Source organism: Pituophis catenifer, unplaced genomic scaffold (assembly GCF_029215685.1).
Source record: "Pituophis catenifer annectens isolate HBS135680 unplaced genomic scaffold, rPitCat1.0.hap2 SCAF_1, whole genome shotgun sequence".
In the NCBI taxonomy this organism is placed as follows: domain Eukaryota; kingdom Metazoa; phylum Chordata; class Lepidosauria; order Squamata; family Colubridae; genus Pituophis; species Pituophis catenifer.
The window spans coordinates 215,466,419-215,484,663 of NW_027256881.1; the positions used below are offsets into that span (position 1 = coordinate 215,466,419).

The window sequence follows — 18,245 nt, forward strand, 5'->3', positions numbered from 1 at the left end:
CTTTCTAGGGAATATGGAGAAAACAGAAAGGCATTGCAGAAAACTTCTGCTGTCCTTGATAAAACCAGGATTATGTTTGCACCTTTTAAAAAGTGCCCTATTTTTTTTCAAGGTTAAATTAAAAATAATTATGTATTGCTTACTGCTTTTTCATATTCACATTTTGATGTGCGTTAATTTGAGCTGCAGATTTAAGGGAAGATAGAGAGGGACAGCAAAAGTATTTGGCAAGAAAAGACACATGGAAGATTGGTGTTGCACATGGTAACTGCAACAAGACTATTCTAAGTACAATGTTGGGAAAATACTAAAATACCTACAATGGAGGAAAGGATTGTGAAGGTAGTGGAATTTGCAGAAATGACATTTAAAAGGAAAAAACAAAAAGTACTTTTAATACTGGAAACCATTTATGGACTTTTTGCTGAAAATGGAAAAAATATATGACAGAGAGGAATTAAGCGACAGAGAGGGAAAAGAGGCAATAGGTTGGTTTGTAACTGCTGTAAATAAGATTGAAAGTCAATTCTTTTACTATCTTCTTTCTTTAATTTCTTTTTTTATTTGTACTTTTTCTCACCCTTTTTCATATCTCTCTGTGTATACACACACACACATATATGATAGATAGATAGATAGATAGATAGATAGATAGATAGATAGATAGATAGATAGATAGATAGATAGATGATAGATAGATTCTCCTTTTTATATACTGTATTTTTCGGACTATAAGACACACCTTAGTTTTTGGGGAGGAAAATAAGAAAAAAGCTGATTAGTGGGTAGATTGGCCTCCCGGAATACCCCCAATCAGCTGTTCCAAGAGGTGAATTTTAGCAACAGGTTCGTTGGTTGTGAGCTCTGTGCCTTGCTTGTTTTTCACCCTCTGAAACCTCCGTTTGAGAGGCTTTTTTTTTGGTAGGCTCCATTTCGGAGGCTTTTTTTCTGAAGCTCCGTTTCAGAGGCTGGGTGGGGCTACATTCAGAGTATAAGACACACCCAGATTTTCACCCTCTTTTTGAGGGGGGGAAGGTGTGTCTTATATTCCAAAAAACACATTATATTCTTATGTTGATATTTTTATTCATGTAAAAATCATAAATAAAAACTATATATTTAGATAGAGGTAGTTCTTGAGTTATGACCAGTCTTTCAGCATCTATTTGAAGTTATAACAATGCTGAATGAAGGGACATGACTGGTCCTCAAAATTCTGGCATGTTTGGCAACCAGTTTGACAGGTACAACATCTCATGGTCACCATTTGTAGCCTTCCCTGCCAGCTTCCCAAAAGGAAAATCAGTGAGTTAGCCAGCAGGGAAGGTCATAAGCCACTCGGGTAAGTTTCCACGCCCTTCCAGCCTTTCTTTACTCACATGCACCAGGTTCCCTTTCTCCCCCTTACTGGCATGCATGCCATGTCCTCCTTCGCTGGCCTCCTTGTGCTTGCACACATGCAGAGACGCACCAGCACCCTTCTTCGTGGGCTGATGTACACTTGTATACAAATATGCACACATCCTGTTCTCTCTTTCACAGTCTCCCTGTGCTCACACTCACAGACTGTCCTGTCCCAGTACACACACACACACACACACATATCCACACAAACAGCACAAGTGGAGTAAGTCTATTTATTTCACACAACCAACCCTGAGTCATTCCCCAAGTCCCAGTTCCATGTGAGCAGTCATTTAAAGTCCATTCCAAGCAGCCTAGACATAGCGAAGACGATGCTGGCAAATTAAGCCACAGTCTGTCTGCACCTAAGGCATAGTAACAGCGCTGGCAGGATAACAGCCCCATAATGCTCAGGGTAAGGCCCAGCCAAGGCAAACACAGTTTTAATGTGTTGAAGGCACAACAAAGGCAACACGACTCCAGCAGGTTCCAGACACAACAAAGGCAACTTGAGTTCAAGGCACAATGATGGCAAATGGTCCCAGTGAGTACAAGGCAATGAGTGAAGAACATTCATAGATGGACGGATTATGAAAGATTGTCTCTGACAACCCCCAGATTCTAAGTGCTGAGGTAAATTAAGCATTGACCAGTACTCCCCATTAGGAGAGATGAGACTGCACCTCTCAGGCAGGGACGGCAACTCCTCTTCTGCACTAACTGGCTGCAGCTGTGCCTCCGGCTGCTCTTTCTTTCTCAGATTCCTCTGACATTCCTAGTATGGCTTTGCCCCGACCATCCAATTCTGCCATAGAGCCTTCCATGTCCCCCTTGTGCTCCCCATAGTCTCTGTCAGATGCCCCCAGAGCTTCATCCTCATCATCCAAGCCAGCACCTGAGGGAGCCATTACACACACTCTCTCTCTCACACACACAAGCTCATTCCTTCCTGCACTCACATGCACCCTGCACTTTCCTTCACCAACCTCCCTGAGTTCACACCCCAGCAACAGCCCTCTCCCCCAACTGAAGTGTGATTTGCACCAGGCCTCCCCTACCTACCTGGAGCATACCTGTACTTCTTATCTGGGATTCCCTCCACTTTCCACTTAATGACCCATGAGTCTTGGTGACAACTGGGACTGCCTAGATTGCTGTCACTAAGTGAAGTGGTCATGTGTCACTGCACTTTATGACTGCATAACTTAGCAACAACAATTTCAATTGCAGTCATAACTTGTTAAACTTTTGCGCCCAGCAAAATTTTTCCACTCCGTCTTAAGTTAATTAGAAAATACAGGCTTTTGAGCATCAATAGTTTCTTTCCATTTTTGTTGTCTCTCTGCTCCCATTTTCTGTTTTTTTTAAAAAAATCCAACCTGCAAACTCCTAGAGAACTCAAAAACTCACATTATAAAATTTCAGTTACTCCCCAAAGAAGTATTAACCTTCTCTGACCTTTTTTATTCTTTCTTTCATGGTCGATGGCATTTTTGAAGGTTTAAATTTCTGGAAACACATTAAGCTGCTGAGAGCTTGTTGGTTGTATAAATGAATATAGTAAACCTTAATTTCAATTGAACTTCATTTAGTGGACTTCATATATACCAGGCATTATATGCAAACATAAAAACGTACTTGGTTTTAATTTTATATATTTGTAAAAAGGTAAACTATGTACACATAAAATCTTACTACATTCCAGACATTAAGCTTTAAAACAATGATGGTGAACCTTTTAGACACCGAGTGCCCAAACTGCACACATGTGCATACCCAAACTGAAAGGTGCTCAGACATGTGCACACGCATGCATGGACATGCATGAACGCATGCATATGTGGACATGCACAAACATGGACATGTGTGCATGCGCAGCAGAGACCCGAATACCAGCTGGCTGATGGGAGGCGGGGCATCACAACACTGGCAGTGCGGAAAGAGGTAAGATCTTTTTCTTTCATGAGCTTCTATTTCATCATTTGCAGGGAAACAGAAGCTCATAAAAGAAATGCCACAGAGATCTGACTTGGGATGATGGTGCGCATGCCAGCAGAGAGGGCTCTGCGTGCCACCTCTGGCACATTTGCCACAGGTTCTCCATCACAGCTTTAGAAGACATCCCTTCCTCACACTAAACAATCCAGTCAAAGGTTTACTGTACTTACATCATATTCTAATTTATTATTTTAAGTCTTAACTGATTAAACTCTTCCTGCTGTCTAAACAGAAACCTCATTTGTTCAGTAAAATATGCTTTGCTTATCCAGATTATAAAGATTTAAGAATATTTAAAACTGAGTAGAGAGCACAAGAGCTGATTTAGAACAATTTTAATTTAAACGATTAAACAAAGCTAGGTGGCATTTAGATTAGAAATTATTTAATATATTTATTTCTTGTTAGTTTCTCTCTTATTGCCCACAATTCTTCTGATTACAATCACTTAAAAATTGCTTTATTCTTAAAAGCCCATTTTCTAAATCTTTTTGAAGACTGCCTCTAAGCACAGTGGTGTCTCCTGGGGAGTAAAACATCTGTGAACTTGCAGTTTGGCAGCTATCTGCACTATAGGTTTTTCAGCCAACAGAGCTAACCAACATATAATTACAATTTGAAATTAGTATTTTAATGAACTGATTTTAGTAAAGGTAAAATGAAATCCACGGGTATTAAAGAAATACTCAGGAAGGGAGGACATTAAACAGTAAAACTCAGTAGAAGTGGTCAGCTGATGCCATTTGGAAACAAATGCTAGCTGTGCTTGTTTCAATCAGCAACCCAAAAAAAACCCCTAATTTGGGGGCTATCCAGGAAGTTTTGAAGCACTGGCATGTGGATTGGCATTTCCAGAAAAATGAGAATCTTTGGCGCTTCTTAAAAGATAAATAAAAAATGTTTTCAATGCACTGATCAGTAACACTTAGTTCAGTTGCTTTTAAAAAAAAGCTTATACAAAATGCATATAATTTTAAATATTTTTTTAAAAGCAGGAATGAAAAAGGAACAACCATTGGAAGTCTACTTCCAACACTCTACTACAGGAGTCTCCAAACTTGGCAACTTTAAGACTCATGGTCTTCAACTCCCAGAATTGCCCAGCCAGCATGGAATTGTGGGAGTTGAATTCCACAAGTCTTAAAAGTTGCCAAGTTTGGAGATCCCGGCTCTACTATTACATTTTACCTATCTTCATTTTATGATGAAAAAGCACTCTATGTGATTTCTTCATCGTAGCTTTCTACCGTTTCCCCCAAAATAAGACATCCCTTGATAATAAGCCCAATTGGGCTTTTGAGCACAGGGCAATAAGGCCAAGTGCTTATTCCAGGATTCAAAAAAATATAAGACAGGGTCTTATTTTCGGGGAAACACAATATGATGGTCTGTCTCAGATGAATCCTGAGTCTAACATAGGATCAGGGATTTTGTTACAGAAGCATAAACCCACTGAATAGTACCAAAGTGTATTTAAGGATTTTAAAGCTCTATTACAGATTTTGAGCCTTTCCCTTCCAATGGTACTTTCTGTGCTTTCTGTACTGAATAGTACCAAAGTGTATTTAAGGATTTTAAAGCTCTATTACAGATTTTGAGCCTTTCCCTTCCAATGGTACTTTCTGTGCAAAAACTCTCGATAAATTTATGCCAAGTAGAAAAAAAAGGAAACTATTGTGAGCAATTATTATATTATTATGTTATTCACCATATTAATATGGTTAGCCAACCAGATGTTTAGACTAGATTTGAAATTTTTGTCCACTTATTGAATCCTTCCTAGCCAAGAACTTGGAAAGGCAGATATTGTTTTTCAACAAATGTTACCCAACACTATTTGAATCATTATTACGAGCCTTTGTAAGACCTACAATTTGCTTTTGGAAAATATCATCTACTTGTTCTGGGTTGGCTGGTCAACAGTTGAGTGTAGATACTCTCAACAGACAGTGAAGGCAATGTTCTTTATAGCTCCCAATTACATCTGTGCTGAAATTACAGGTTTCAGTCAGGCAATAACTCTGTCAAAATTCCTTCATTCTAATCTTTTGCTTTTGCAAGTAGTATGGAAGATACTTAAAGGTGGGTTTTTTTCCCCCAAAGAGGCTGTTTGTGTGATTTTATTACCTTTGTGAATATATACTTAGAACAGGAGTACTCATGGCTTAGCAAATGAGGTGAGAAATCAAGTGCTACCTCCTGCTTATTCAGTAGGAAGCTTCTGTAACTATAGTTTATGCAAACTACTGCTAAGTCCCCATAACTGGAGCAGGATGGCAAGACATTATTTTTAAATTCCCAAAATGTTAAAGTATTTGCACCTTCATATACTTCCTGAAGCTAGTCTTCTTTTCCAAATAAACCTTTGTGTTTGTAGAGGTAGTCCTCACCTAGTGACCACATTTGGGGATGTCAATTTGACTGCCATGGTCTCAAAAGACAAAATCACATGGCCATGACAGGCTTATGATTTTACTTCTCCTTCAGTCATTAAGCGAAGTAATGCATTCACTGTGAAAAATCACATGACCCTGACTATCAGCCTTCTCTGTTAACTTTGCAAATTTCACCCACTTTTATCAAAAAGTAAAACAAATGTTACTGTTCATAGGTATCCCAATGTGGAGGCAGAACAAATCATGTTTTCTTAATAAGATTTGCATCAAAGCCAGATGAGTAGCCTGTGAAATTCTTGAAGTTCAATCAAGCTATTTCCAAATGTTCTAATTGGTCTTCATAATAATCACGAAATATTATGTTTTATAAGAGGAAAAACATGGAAATAATTTCAAACCTAAAATGCACTTGATGTTCTCACTGTAATTCTATGCACATCTAGATAGTTTTCAGGCATTGAAATTAGTGCAGTCATTAGTCTTCTGTCAACAAGTTTGTATAATTTGCTGCTACTTACTATAAAATCAGTATTACTTCACTTAAAAGAAAAAGGACACTTTTTTGAGGACCATAATGCTCAGATTTTCAACAGGGAAGATAGATGGTTTGAGAGGGAAATGAAGGAATCTGTTTATTCTAAAGTGGAAAACCTTTCTCTCAAGAGAGGTGGAGGCCTCAGGCCTAACCTGTCCCCCATTTTTTTATGCTGCTCTTTCATCAGTCTTCAAGAAGATCAAGACCACTTCACATGATCACCAGGGAGGCCACATTTAACCACTCACCTAAGAGAAGGATTAGGAGAGTAAATGACCCTTATTGACTTTCCGGTTACATACCATATTATTCGGAGTATAAGATGCACTTTCTCTCCCCCCTCCCCTTAAGAGGGTGGAAATGTTGGTGCATTTTATACACCAAATACAGCCATTTTTGGCCTTCTGAAACCCCACCCCGTGCATCCCGTTTTTTGCAAAAATGGGACGTGCAGAGGGTTTAGGAGGCCTGCAGAGTGCTCCTGGGGGCTGCGGAGTGCAAAACTGTGACACGTGGGGCAGGGGTGGTATTCACCTACCTTCACTACCAGTTCACAAATGTGCAGGGTGCACAAATGTGCGCACCCTGCGGGGATGCTCCTGGGGGCCAGGGAGGGCAAAAACTTTTTTTTCTTGTTTACCTCTTCAAAATCTTGGTGTGTCTTATACTCCAGTACATCTTATAGTCTGAAAAATACAGTATGTATGTATGTATGTATGTATGTATGTATATATATATGTCAAATCTTCATCGACATAAAGAATAAGCTTTGTCATGAGTCAGAAATGAAAATGTAAGCTCAGAAGCAGAATGCATAGGGAAGGTAACAAAATGGCAGGCAAACAATATTGAAACTTGGTAGAAGTTATTGAAAAGCGAGGGTAAGCACAGAAACTTTCAATAGCATTGGAAGGAGATGACACATTTCCCTAAAAGCTTCGAGGATGGGAGGCAGATTCAAGAAATCATGAAAAAAGAATGGAAAATAAATAAATAATATCAAAATCACATGAGATGGTTAAATTCTCACAAAAGTTTGTTGCTATCATCTGTGAAACTTCATGAAACAATACTGGAATTTTAACCAAATAAACAAATTGAATTAGGATTCTGTGTGAGCCATATAGGGATGTTGCAAGGTTAATTTCAGCTGAGCACTGTTGTACTTCACTGGATCATGCTTTTATGGTTTTATAACCTTGCTGAGGAAAACAGAAATTTAGTTCTCTCTCTCTTATCTATCTATCTTATCTATCTATCTATCTATCTATCTATCTATCTATCTATCTATCTATCTATCTACCTATCTACCTATCTACCATCTATCTACCATGTATCACACAGACTATTATATATATTAGTTCTATCTCTCAGCTATCTATTATCTGTCATGTGTGTGTATTTAAATTGAGTTGGAGGACAACGGATTTTTCTCTAGGTTGCTTCTCCCTCATTTTGCACAATTTTTGACTCTTTTTATTAATATTTATGCCATTGTTTTAGATCAGATTCAGGACATTCATACCAGAATTGGAAATCAGAAGAAGGAAAAAATGCAGCTGGAATCTTCTAAAATTATTAGTTAAGGATTTGATGAATACCCTAAAGTTAAGTGGCACCATTTACTTAAGTCTCCCACAGTTTTGCTGTACATCTAGAAATTATTCCCAATATACTGACAGATAAGAAAAGGAAAAGAGGGCCCTTTTATATCCATTATCCTGTATAGATTTTATCTGACTTCCATTTATGCTTTCTAGATGTTCTCTCTTCCATCTGTTGGATGGTGTTTTGAGTAACAATTTTTAAAAAGGCCATAAAAGAAAAAAAAAGCTTTTAGGAAAACTGAGCACAATTTATAATTATCTTCCTTTTTCTACCCTCATGTTTAAAGTTGCTACTAACATTTATCAGCTCTGCTACCTTTTCAGAAAATGATATATTACATTGGAAAATATTAATATCTACAATTAGTATATTGATATATAGCTCACTTCTGTCATTCCTCACCCACTTTCTATCATTTTCCTATTATGCTGCTCTGACAATTTCCTAAAGATTCAGAAGATATATGGTTTTGGTAGAAGCTTTATCACTGATTTTTTATGGAGTAGGGTCTGCATTCAGTATTTTTAGCAGAGATTTTGATGTACCTAAGCTTCTAAAGATAGTTGTTTTTAAAGATTTATTTACAAGCAGAATATTTAATGTGCTGCTAAATTTGTTCATGAAAGGATTCCCTCCCTGCTATTTTCCTGCTTTGAGGTAGCTTGTCATTTTGGTAAACTAAACAGGACAGGACAGAATTAACACAATCCAATTATCTAAACTATTGAACAAGGGATTTTTAGCCACTTTTCATTAGTGAAGTAAAACTGTAAATACCTGAAGGTGCTTTATCAATTTGTAGGTGGGAACCAAAATTTGAAATCTCAAATGCTGTAGGGAGTTGACTCGTGTAACTTATTAGACCTATTTGTAAATTCAAATTCCTACTTGGATTTTGGATATACCTCTACTGAAAACTCAAACACAACGCTATTTTTTTAAAAAAGCCTTTATTAAATTTCAAAAACAAACATTAAAATATAAGCTAACATAAATGGGTTATGATCTGAAAACATTTTTTGGTAAAATCTCTACTTTTACTATCTTTACTTCTTTGAGAGCCATATCATACACATTCTTGGAAAAGATGTGTTAAAATAAAGATGTGTTGTGGCCCACTAGCAGCCTGCATGGATCATGGCTGATCCCGGCGACGAGGAGGCTGGTATGGGGTTGTGCTAGCAGCCGGCGCAGCCGGCGCTCGCATTGGACAGCGAGGAGGCAGAAAAGGATGTGGTGTCAGAGGCAGAGACTCAGCCAGGGCCTTCAGAACCTCCAGAGGCTCCTTCAAGTGGAGAGAGTGAAGTGGAGGAGCCTCTCCTCAATGCTCGAGCACGCGGGGCTGCCAAAAGGCAGGAGTGGCAACTCAGGAGGAGGAGGTCAGGAGCATCAGGAGAGTAAGGTTTAAGGATAATTGGCCATTTCCTTAGCCTATTTAAGTCGCATGCAGATAGTAATTTCTTGCTGGAAACAATGTGTAATTATTACAGAGCATTTTGGAGAGTGAGTATCTTATCGTATCTTGTTTTCTGGGCTGGATGCCAACCTTTGCTGGACTTTGTTTATTCTTGATATGTTATGACTTTGATAAGGACCCTTGGTGTGTGTCACAATCCTTGGAAATCTGGAGCTGGGGCAGAACAAGATGTGGCCTCCATCTCCACAGCCAACTTTGTGTTCTGTATCTCCCGTTTCATTTTTTTCTAAAATTTGTGTATTGGTTGAAGCTTGTCCTGATCTAGTGGAAACTTGTATCGATGGAAACTATAAGGAAAACACTCTTAAAATTATTACTTCCAAGAAAAGAAGGATGAGAATATGCACCTCTAAAATTTTCACTCAAAAGGATTTAAGTTTAGGATTTAGGTATAAATTAAATTAAGCTATTGAATGTGGACAATTTAATTACTCATAAACAATTGAAAAGGTGTCCTTTTTTTTAGCAATAAACAATATCTTTTTTGTCAAACCTTTGATGCAGTTCCTGGCATTTCCTGTTTTAAAAAAATAGGTAATAATGATGTTGGAAAGACCCCTTGTGGATATGCCCAGAGGACTTGAGTAATGCCTAACTGCAATATCCTCTGCCATCTTTTTTCAAATAAATCCTAATCTCCAAGCAGAAAAATCAGATGAGTTAGAACATAAAAAAACAGAATTGGAGGGGACTTTAGAGGTCTTCTAGTCCAATTGTCATAATTTTCGCTGCTCTCATTGTGTCTGCAGAAAATCGCCCAGCATCCTTGTTCCAAGTGACCCGCTCTATTCTTAATCAGGGAGCGAGGGAGGACCCCTTGCAGGGCAGTGCTGAGGATTTTGCTCAATTTCTGCAAGACAAAATCGCTCAGATCCGGATGGGTTTAGACTCTGACTGGGCAGGATCTGACGAGGAGATGGGAGCAAGTCTTGAAGGCAACATCTGGGTTGACTTTGACCCAGTATCCATAGATGAAGTGGACAGGATTGTTGACGTGTTTGTTGGACCCGTGTCCCTCCTGGCTTGTTGCGGCAACCAGAGAGGTGACCGGAGACTGGATCCAGGCGATTGTCAATGCTTCGTTGAGGGATGAGGTCTTCCCGCCACCTTGAAGGAGGCGGTGGTTCGACCCCTTCTCAAGAAGCCTGCCCTGGATCCGGCCTTCCTAAACTTTCGTCCCGTTTCCAACCTTCGCTTTATAGTGAAGGTTGTTGAGTCCGTGGTGGCACACCTACAATTCCTGGAGGAAATGGATTACCTAGACCCGTATCAATCGGGCTTCAAGCGCGGACACAGCACGGAAACAGCATTGGTCGCCCTGATGAATTATCTCTGGCGGGCCCGGGACAGGGGTTACTCCTCTGTCCTGGTCCTACTTGACCTCTCAGAGGCTTTTGATACCATCGACCATGGTATCCTATTGTGACAACTCGGGGGGTTGGGGGTGGAGGGCACAGTTCTACAGTGGTTCTCCTCCTACCTCTCGGGCCGTATGCAGTTTGTCTGGGCAGGGGGACAGAGAACCTCCCAGGGCCCCTCATTTGTGGGGTGCCTCAGGGATCGGTTCTCTCCCCCTTGCTCTTTAACATCTATATGAAGCCGCTGGGTGAGATCATTCGCAGTTTCGGGGTGAGGTATTTTACATCAGTATGCTGATGATACCCAGCTTTACTTCTCCATCCCGGACCAACCCAGGGATGCCCTTTCCATGATGTCTAAGTGCCTGGAGGCGGTGCAGGTCTGGATGGGTAGGAACAGGCTCAAACTCAAACCCTCCAAGACGGAGTGGCTGTGGATGCCGGCATCCCATCATCTAGTGGCCCCACCACTTTTGATGGGAGGGGAGTTGCTTACTCCCTCTGAAAGGGCTCGCAATCTTGGCATCCTCCTGGATTCGCGGCTTGACCATCTGACGGCCGTGACCATGGGGGCCTTTGCACAGGTTCGCCTGGTGCGCCAGTTGCGACTTTTCCTAGCTAGAGATGCCCTCCGTACAGTCACTCATGTTCTCGTTATCTCCCGTCTGGACTACTGCAATGACCTCTACATGGGGCTGCCCTTGTGATGCACCCGGAGGCTCCAGCTGGTCCAGAATGCAGCCGCGCGGGTTGTTACGGGAGCCTCCCGTTACTCCCGTGTTACACCTCTCCTGCGTGAGCTGCACTGGCTACTGGTGGTTCTTCGGATCCGCTTCAAGGTGCTGGTACTTACCTATAAAGCCCTTCATGGCATGAGCCCGGGGTACTTGCAGGACCACATCCTACCGGCCTCCCACCACCCAGTGTGCTCACATAGGACTGCCCTCTTCCGGGTGCCATCGGCCAGACAATGTCAGCTGGTGGCGCCGAGGACAAGGGCGTTCTCTGTGGCCGCACCAACCCTCTGGAACGAATTACCCACTGGACTCCAGACGGCCCCCCGACCTCCGCTCTTTCTGCGGTGACCTGAAGACATGGCTTTTCCAACAAATCTCCTGATCTGCTGGGAGTTGTTAGTTTTAACCTGTTGGGGATTTTAATTGGATTATTTTAGTGCTAATTTTTATTGTTCTGTTGTTTTATTGTTGTGAGCCGCCCCGAGTCCTTCAGGAGAAGGGCGGCATATAAGTATGAATAAACTAAACTAAACTAAACTATGTGCCAGTTATGCCCTTTCCTGGACCAACAATTCATACTCACAGTCACTCATGCCCTAGTCACTTCCTGTTTTGACTATTGCAACAGTCTAGATGGGGATGCCTCTACATGGGGCTGCCCTTGAAGAGCATCCAGAAGCTCCAGTTGGTGCAAAATGTAGCGGCCCGCATGGTTTTGTGCAGACCCCGGTGTGCACATGTATCACCTCTCCTGCGGGATCTGCATTGGCTGCCGATTTACCGGGTGCAATTCAAGGTGCTGGTTGTCACCTTTAAAGCCCTTCATGGCTTGGGACCAGGTTATCTAAGGGACCGTCTCTTACCGGTCACATTTACTCGACCCATCAGAGTGGGGAGGCAGGGAATATTGTGGTTCCCATCCCCTAGGGAGATACACCTGGTGGGACCCAGAAGAAGGGCCTTCTCCGTGGTGGCTCCCTCTCTCTTCTCCTAGATATTAGAATGGCCCCCACTCTAACCAGGAAAGAAGGGCAATGCAGTGGTTTCAGTATAGCATCATCATGGATCATGATATCATTGCTGGTGGAGGGGGATACTATTTCTATTTGTCACAACATCTGGGAAGATAGTGTAGACGAAATAAACTACATGTGATTCATTTTGTAAGATGAAGAACATGGAAGTTGTTTTCATTATACCTGGCTATTAATGTGCCTAGGTCCCAGTATGTTTTGGGTCCTGTCAAAAGTTTGTCATTTTACGAGACCCAGAAATGGGTCTTTTCTTTTACATTGCCTGCCCTTTGACACCAAAATCCATTTTGCCCCAACTTTGTTGGTCTTTTGGAAGGCTTTAGAGATATTGATGTGTTCTCATGCTTGAGGTCTGGGAAATTAGTTGAAACCCATTCATAATCCTGAATATATGATACCTTGTTTTTTGTACCACTACTGCCTTTTTGTATTATGCTATTATATGTTAATTAGCCATATAAAGTTGCTATAGTGAGATGGGCAGTCATATTAAATACATAAATTGTTTTGAGACATTTACCGTGTTTCCCCGAAAATAAGACCCTATCTTATATTTTTTGGATATAAGCGCTTGGCCTTATTGCCATGCGTTCAAATGCCCGATTGGGCTTATTTTCAGGGGATGTCTTATTTTGGGTGAAACGGGGGTACCTATAGTTTAGTTTAGTTTATTTGATTTGTATACCGCCCTACTCCCGAAGGACTCAGGGCGGTGAACAGCCAACAATAAAATACATAAATACACAAAATTTAAAAACCCGATAAAATCAAATTAAATTATTTGGCCCAGACAAATTAAAATACCCCAATAATTTAAAAACAGATTAAAATTTACATATTTAAAAAGGGAAGAGATTAGGCCAAGCCCGCTTGATGGAATAAAAAGGTCTTCACAGCACGGCGGAAGGAGCGCAGATCCGAGATCCTCCGTATCTCCGGGGGGAGCTCATTCCAGATGGTAGGTGCCCCCACAGAGAAGGCTCTCCCCCTAGGGGCCGCCAGTCGACACTGTTTGGCTGACGGCACCCGGAGGAGTCCCTCTCTATGAGAGCGTATTGGCCGGTGGGAGGCTATTGGTGGTAGTAGGCGGTCCCGTAAATAGAAGGGGAGATAGTGTAAGTGTACATTATATGCCAAGAATATACTTTGAAAGTGTTTTGCTTACTTCTTAACACAGATGCCTTGAGAGAAATAAGGGCTGGGTCATTTTCCAGCCAGACTATACTTTTGGTTTTTGTACTAATGTCACTCCAAGTAGAATTTGATACCATATTGGTGTTTATTTAAGGCAAGACAGCATTGTAAACAAAGAAAGAAAAATAAATATATTTGAATATCTTCTTTCAACATCAGGTGTCAACCTAATTTTGTAATTTGCTTGTGTCATGGGGCAGAAATAGGGGGGAGGGAGCGCTATAAAATATATATTGAAACATTGAAAAATGTAAATTATTGAGGACTCTAAGTAAAAAGCCTTATAGAAACTGAAATATTTTTCACATGCCTTCTAAAGGCTGGAAGATAGTAATAAACCAAAGTTGTATGAAAGAAGGATTTTTAATTAAGGAATATGGACAATTCCATGGGAATATTGCTTTGTATTATTTAATTGCAAATAAAATATGTATTTGGATATTATGCAGACACACATAATATACTAGTTTTATATAAGAATACATTGTGATAACAATTACAATCATTTTAATAAGAGATGAAACAGTAATCAAAATATTCTTATACATATTCACAGTTAGATTAACCTAGAATAAGCATTAATTAAATCACAAAATCCATTAATATTTTAAAATAATGTACTTTCCAAATACAATAATTCTGAAAATGCTGCAGTTCACATACAAAAAAAAAGATTAATCCAATACTCATAAAACAGAAAATTAGCCCACTTTTAGGACAAGTTGACTAGTAAAACAATTTAAGTCTGCTGTATTTCACTATTAATCATCTCTCAGTTCAGAGTAGAGGCATTTCTAGTTTTCTGGAAGGATTCAATAATATAGTATCCCTCCTTCATTGCATATCATTTCACTACCAAAGTTTGATGGGCCTTATCTCTTACATTTAAATGTGATTGGATAAATATACAAGGTATGTTGTCATATAGAAACAATAACAAAATTATACAGAAACAATAAACAAATAATATTTAGTAACTGTTAAGCAATGTTAAGTAAGTATTGTTTAATCCCTGCTCACAGTCGCTCACAGCCCTAGACACCTCCCATATTGATTATTGCAACACGCTCTACATGGAGTTGCCCTTGAAAAGTATCCAGAATTGGTTCAAAATACAGCAATCCATGTGGTTTTGTGCCGGCCTAGATGTGCACGTCTCCTGTGGGAGTTGCATTGGCTGCTGATTTGCTTCTGGGTCCAATACAAGGTGCTGATTGTCACCTTCAAAGCTCTACATGGTTTGGGACCAGGTTACTTGAAGGATCATCTTTATCCGATCACATCTACTAAACCCAGTAGATGGGAAGGTAGGGAAGGTTACAGGTCCTCTCTCCTAAAGAGGTACATCTTAGCGGGACCAAGAAGAAGGGCCTTCTCTGTGGTGGCTCCCTCCCTATGGAATATTTTTCCTGTGGAGATAAGATTGCCCCCTGCTTTGACACTGTTTTGCAAGGCCTTGAAGACCTGGCTTTGCCAATAGAACTGGGCAACCCAGAGTGGGATGGAGCCCATCAAGTGGCTTATGGATTGATTGATGGATTGATTGATTGATTGATTGATGTCACGGGGGTGGGGGATGGTATTCATATTATTGTTTTTATATTAGGTTTTTATATTTGTAAGCTGCCTGGAATCACTGAGAGTGAATTGGGCAGCCATATAAATTTTCTTAAATAAATAAATAAATAATTTTACAACATATTTTTTGAAAAAAGAAAGCTTTTTATACTAGTACAATTATACTAGCACAACTTATCAAAAATTTGTGATGCACTTTGCATGTAAAACTGCTGTGTTTAACATTATGATTCTTAAAATATTCATGAATGAATAATTCACGAGTGCTATCACTTATTCATGAAGTACTTCCAATTTAGATATTTATTTTATTTACAATGTGTATATATAGTCCTCCTGTAAAACAATTCAAGGAGTTATCTGTTTTATAGTAATGCCTTATAATCTAAAATACATGATACAAAAAGAAAACGAATAGTCTCACACGTTTACATCATAAGATTATATAAAGAGAAGGTGAAATAGTTCTTAATGAGAGTTTGAGAAGGAAACATAAATAATTTGATTCATTATCAAGCCAGTTGTAGAAAATTCACAGCTCTGACAGTAATAAGAGAGGAATAACTTCTGAATAGAATACAACAAGAATGAGCTCAGTTAATCCGAACATTGTACAATAGCTCAGCAATGTTGTAAACTTTTGTGTACTTTCTTTCTGAAAAGAAAGCAATGATTAAAAAAACCACTGTATTTCTGATTCTTAAATTATTTTCTCTTTCTCTTTTGAAACAGATATTCTGTGATGCTAAGCAAATCATCCAGGCCACAGACTTATTGGACTGGGAGGATAAAGATGCTGTGGATACTTTGGTTGCTAATGTAGTTCATTCTCGGATCATCAATCCTTTACGCCTTTTTGTGAAGCCCTCTCCAACAATGAAACATGGACGGATGCCATATTCAGACAACACAGACAACTTTTGGGATTGGCTATCCAATATCACTGAAGTTCAGGAATCTCTTGCGCGAACTAAACGCAGACCAATTGTGAAAACTGGAAAGTTTAAAAAAATGTTTGGATGGGGCGACTTCCATTCTAACATCAAAACTGTGAAGTTGAATCTTCTGATAACAGGGAAGATTGTCGATCATGGCAATGGAACCTTTAGTGTTTATTTCCGGCACAATTCAACAGGCCTTGGAAATGTTTCTGTAAGCCTGGTGCCACCTTCCAAGGTGGTGGAATTTGAATCTTCCCCTCAGTCAACTCTAGAGACTAAGGAATCCAAGTCTTTCAACTGCCGAATTGAGTATGAGAAAACTGACAGGGCTAAGAAAACCGCGTTGTGTAACTTTGACCCTTCAAAAATCTGCTACCAAGAGCAGACTCAAAGCCATGTGTCCTGGTTATGTTCTAAACCATTTAAGGTCATCTGTATTTACATTGCTTTCTACAGTGTTGATTACAAACTAGTGCAGAAGGTCTGCCCTGATTACAACTATCACAGTGAGACACCATATTTATCCTCCGGATGATGTACTCTCTCTTCATCAGTGACTGTTATATCAGGAAAAAAAATCTGTCTGAAATTCTAGTTTTAAATTTCTTAAGGCATTGTTCTTAATCAGGTTAACTAAGCAGCTTGCTTCTCCCTAAAGGAAAGTTACCACTTGTGGGCTGGTTCACCCATGCATGTTCTTCACTTGGTGACTAGAACATCATGTAGCAACTTGCATATGTCAATGAGCCATCATGATCGAGCACCACGTAACATTTTCATAAGACTTCAGATCTGAGTCCCTATTTGGCCATGCAGTTGTAATTTCATGATGAATCACTGAATGAGTGGACCAGCCTGAAGGGTTTGCTGTTATCATAAATATTTCAATATCCAAAAATCAAAATATCACTTTTTCACAATACAGTATTTGTATTTAATTTCTCATTGTGTCAGATCTTATCAAATATTAATAGTATATAGATAAGTGCGAAAAGCCAAATTCTTTGCAAGGAAGAGACACAAATGATCTCTTACTAAGACTTGCTGCAACAGCAGATTCAGCTGGTAGTATTGGAAAAAACATTCTTCGTTAGCATTTTAGGAATGTTAAACTGCCAGTGCCAGCAAATTTGTCAAAGGTAATATTCAGGCTCTCTAACATGTAGAGATGTTATCAAAATGGATTCTGAAAGTAGCTAAACTTTTTTTTTATGAGATTAGGGAGAAACATTCAGAGAAAGAAATCTCTCAGATGTGCTGCCATGAATTTTGCTTAAAACTTAGGCAAAAATTCTATAGGAATTTAAAATTAGAAGAATTTCTATGAGATTTGCATAATTTGTTCGTGAATGAATCATTCACAAGCAATATTCTTTGCTTATTAAATACCTACAACAATTCTAGCTATAATCTGACAAAACTGTGCCCTTCATGTAACAATTGGGTAAATTAGTTGCACACTTCTAAAGCCATGTTTATATCGGTAAAGTACATGTTGTAATAGGAGCAGAGAACTGGATAAAAATGTGTCTGTGGATATGTTGCCCACTATACAGATTTGCAGACATTTTCAAGCTTGAAAAGTAGTAAACACAGGGATTTTGTTTTCAAAATCAGTGGGTAGAAAAAACCGGTAGTTTGATAGGACAGAATTCTACTGAAATGTCCATTTAATGCAAAAATATTGAGAAAATGTGTTCTGTATTGAAACTGCTTTGTCCTCAATCTATTTGTGTAATTCAGAAATTGGGGTCTCTACCAATTTTGCCATTCTGAAAGCTTACTAAAATTAAAATCACAAGGTCTTTAAAGGGGGCTGTTTTCATTCAGTGCAATAAAGTATAACTCTGATTTCATTGAGATAATGAAGCAGGCATGATAATCTCCCTCTGCAGTGGAATCATTGAAATACAAATGGAATTTGCTTTTTAGTATCATAAACCCTTGCCAGGACCATTATAGAAAAACCCGTGAAGAGGAAACCT

At 39.5% G+C, this 18,245-nt stretch overlaps 1 protein-coding gene across 1 annotated transcript in view; it reads left to right on the forward strand.

Annotated features, from left to right (window-relative positions):
- The window catches only part of NXPH2 (neurexophilin 2), a 50,400-nt gene extending 33,378 nt beyond the window's left edge, over positions 1-17,022 (forward strand). Inside the window, exon 2 of the mRNA XM_070957017.1 lies at positions 16,052-17,022. Within this exon, the coding sequence (XP_070813118.1) occupies positions 16,052-16,795 (744 nt within the window). The 3' untranslated portion in view covers positions 16,796-17,022. The remainder of the gene's footprint in view (positions 1-16,051) is intronic.
- The last annotated feature ends 1,223 nt before the right edge of the window (positions 17,023-18,245 follow it).